The 2,960-nt window shown below is 41.6% G+C and overlaps 1 protein-coding gene across 1 annotated transcript; it reads left to right on the top strand.

Annotated features, from left to right (window-relative positions):
- The first annotated feature begins 381 nt into the window (after positions 1-381).
- Positions 382-2,329, top strand: LOC131032404 (uncharacterized). Its single transcript, XM_057963371.2, has one exon. The coding sequence runs from the start codon at positions 762-764 to the stop codon at positions 1,929-1,931; it is 1,170 nt and encodes a 389-aa protein (XP_057819354.1). The 5' UTR covers positions 382-761; the 3' UTR covers positions 1,932-2,329.
- The last annotated feature ends 631 nt before the right edge of the window (positions 2,330-2,960 follow it).

The raw sequence follows: 2,960 nt of genomic DNA, 5'->3' as shown, positions 1-2,960 counted from the left end.
GAGCACTCTCCCATAAAGAGGGTAGCTTGAGGTTGTAGATTAGTTTTTAAGTACCCAACCAAGTTAAAGCCATTAACACCATAAGCGTTAGGTAAGGTATCAACATCTCATAGTAGCAGTTGGCCCCTCCTCGCGGGCACTAAGGTTAGGCCAACTTAACTTCGTGCCCCCTCACCCTCACCCTCACCCTCACCTTCACCCTTTCCCCGCCCTAAGTGGGCCAATAAAAGTCTCGAGTAAATCCTTGGCTTCTAAAAATATCTCAGCCTTTTAGTGCATCCGTACCCCACGCTACCGGGTAAACGAGACCTTTTGGTCTGCATGATTAACACGCGTAACAGATAAAATAATGCATGTACGGACCGGACGAGGTGTACCAATCATGATGGAGTCCGTACTGGTTTTTCCTCACTGGTATTTCGACATTCGTCATCAATACTTTTTAGGTTAAAAAGTTGCAGGGTTTTTATATAACGCAGTATGGTGGTAACTATTTTGGAAGGAAAGGTGTTGGGTTCGATTCTCATCACTTGTCCTTTAGATTTCGAGTTTCTTGGGCTGTAGGATTCCCAATCCAGCCTTTTTTTTAAGGGGGAACGTATTGGTTCGATTCTCATCAATTGTTCCTTCGGTATTTTGTTTCTTGGGCTGTGGGATTACCAATCCAGCCCTTTTGTAATAAGGAGGGGGTGTGGAGCTCGATCCCTTACAGCGCTGCTCTATATCGCCTTATTCGGAGTTTTTTCTTGGAATTCTGAAGGATGAGCCTTGAAACCCTTTCAAAAACGTCCCCTCCCGCTTTTGAGGAGGATGAAAACATAAAAAACAACAATTCTGATTCGTCTGAGTTGAAAACTGATTTAACTGGTAAGACAACTCCGATACGATCTCTTCCTGCAAAGAGAGAGCTCGTAATGGAGGAGAAAAGTATTGACAGCTCTGCTGCCATCGACCTAGAAGAGTTGCTGGCGCAAACGTACCCAAAGGAAGCTTCTACACCCATTAATATGTCAAGCGAAATTGTTGCTCAAGGGTCGGTCCGCAGATCGAAACGCGCCAAGACAAGCGCGCAAGACAAAGCGCCGGAGAAAGCAACTGATTCTGTGAAGAAATGGTCCGGCGAGGAAGAGATTTGCCTGGCCAGGGTTCTCTTGGAATGTACTTCTCCCGAAGGCGAAGTCAACATAGGGGCGTTTTACCAGCGAGCTAAGGAAGCGCTGAATTCTGGGGTAAGTACCAAGCAGCTCTATGATAAGATGAGAGGAATGAAGACTAGGTTTTTGTCTATAAAGTCCAAGCTAAAATATCAGAACATTGCTGAAGAAAATTTTTCTTACAAGGCCCCTCACGAGCCAGCACTTTTCGCTATCTGGAAGCGGCTGTGGGGGAGTAACAACGCTAGTACGAAAGTAGAAGCTGAAAACCCTAAAAAAACCCGAAACGCTAAGAACCCTATTGGGCTTGTTAAAGAGGAGCAAGAGGAAGACACGTGGCTGCAAAGCCTAACGCAAAGTACAAGAGAAAATGGAGGGCGTGGCTTGGATAATGACATTGTATGTGCACAGAGAAGATACCAAACAGATAGTGTAGCTGCCGCTCCTGCTCCTGCTTCTACTGCTCGTGCTCCTGCTCCTACTCCTGCTTCTGCTCCTGCCGCTGTAGAAAATTCACAATCCTTGGGAAGGATGCAAGATAGGGCCTGTGTGATTCCTCTTGTGTTGAAAAGAATGAAGGAGCTTGTGGATTCTGTAAATTCTGTGGAGGAATTTCCCTACCTCGATGCTGTGGAAGCCCGTGAATTGCAGCAGAAATGGCGCAGGATCAGGATTCAGGAGGTAAGGTTGTTTTCTGAAGGATTGGGATTGTTGAATGAGCAATGTAAGTTGATGTTGGAAAGTTTGGAAGCTTCAAATGGCAGTCACGGAGGTTAAAATTTTGGGATCACGTTACTTTCTTTGTTTTTCTTCTTCTGGGTATGTTCATAAGTTGTTGTCTGTCTGGATTATCAAGAGCAGTTTTCCCTACAGTTTATCTTTGTAGGTTTTTATTGTAATTATTAGATGCTTGCTAATGAGAAGAGAAAGTTATAGGGACAGATTACTTATTTTTTTCTGTGGTGAATGTTAATAAATTGTTGTTGTTCTTCGAGAATCAATAACAGCTGACTTTGCTGGTGACCTTCAGAGGTCATTATTGTAAGTAGCAGATGTTTGTTAAGAGCGGGCAGTAGTAATTCACTTGCTTTGTCTCGGAGATCCAAAACCTTCCTAATCTTTGGTGAAACTGTTTATTTTTATGATTTATAATCCCAACTAATTTGTTCATGGTAGACTTTGTATTCATCGGTAGTACAGGAGTTTGATTCTATATTACGTTATCTTCTATACTTAAGGAGATTCAAGCTGTTTGTTTAGAAACATGTCTCTGAATGTACTTAATTTAATCTTATCTACATTGACTTCTTCTAAAAAAAAAAAAATGTTCAATCGAGTTTCTTATTCTTGGTTTTTGGAATCCAATCTAAAGTGCAATTCATGGCTTCTTATCAAACATATTCAATCTCTTCACTTGTTATTTTTAGCTAATTGTATGACATGGTTATTTTTTCTATGAGGCAGTGTTAAGTATTGGTGATTGACTAGTATCATAATGTTTTATATACCTATTTGGTTGGTGAATGGAGGGTTGTACTTGTGGCTGTCTCTTGGGTAGTGTGACTTGAGCTCAGGATTGAACCGCAGCCCTGAGGCACAATTGGTATAATATTGTTATTGATTTTGGGAAAATCTTTTTTGGTCATAGGAGTAGCTTGATCTGACAGGTTTGTGAGGATTTGACTCATAACTAATTTGCAATGTATGGGTTTCTATTCAAATGTGTATGATATATCTTTGCTATTCTTTGCATGCATTTCTATTGTATCATGGTTGTAGGTGGGCTGACATGTTCAAGTTTATGAC

The sequence above is a fragment of the Cryptomeria japonica genome, chromosome 3 (genome assembly GCF_030272615.1).
Source record: "Cryptomeria japonica chromosome 3, Sugi_1.0, whole genome shotgun sequence".
Taxonomy (NCBI): Eukaryota; Viridiplantae; Streptophyta; class Pinopsida; order Cupressales; family Cupressaceae; genus Cryptomeria; species Cryptomeria japonica.
The sequence above is the reverse complement of the archived record's forward strand: the minus strand, read 5'-3'. Positions and strand labels throughout refer to the sequence as shown.

Coding starts and splice junctions, on each gene's coding strand:
- LOC131032404 (XM_057963371.2), top strand. CDS start 762: ATGAGCCTTGAAACCCTTTCAAAAACGTCCCCTCCCGCTTTTGAGGAG.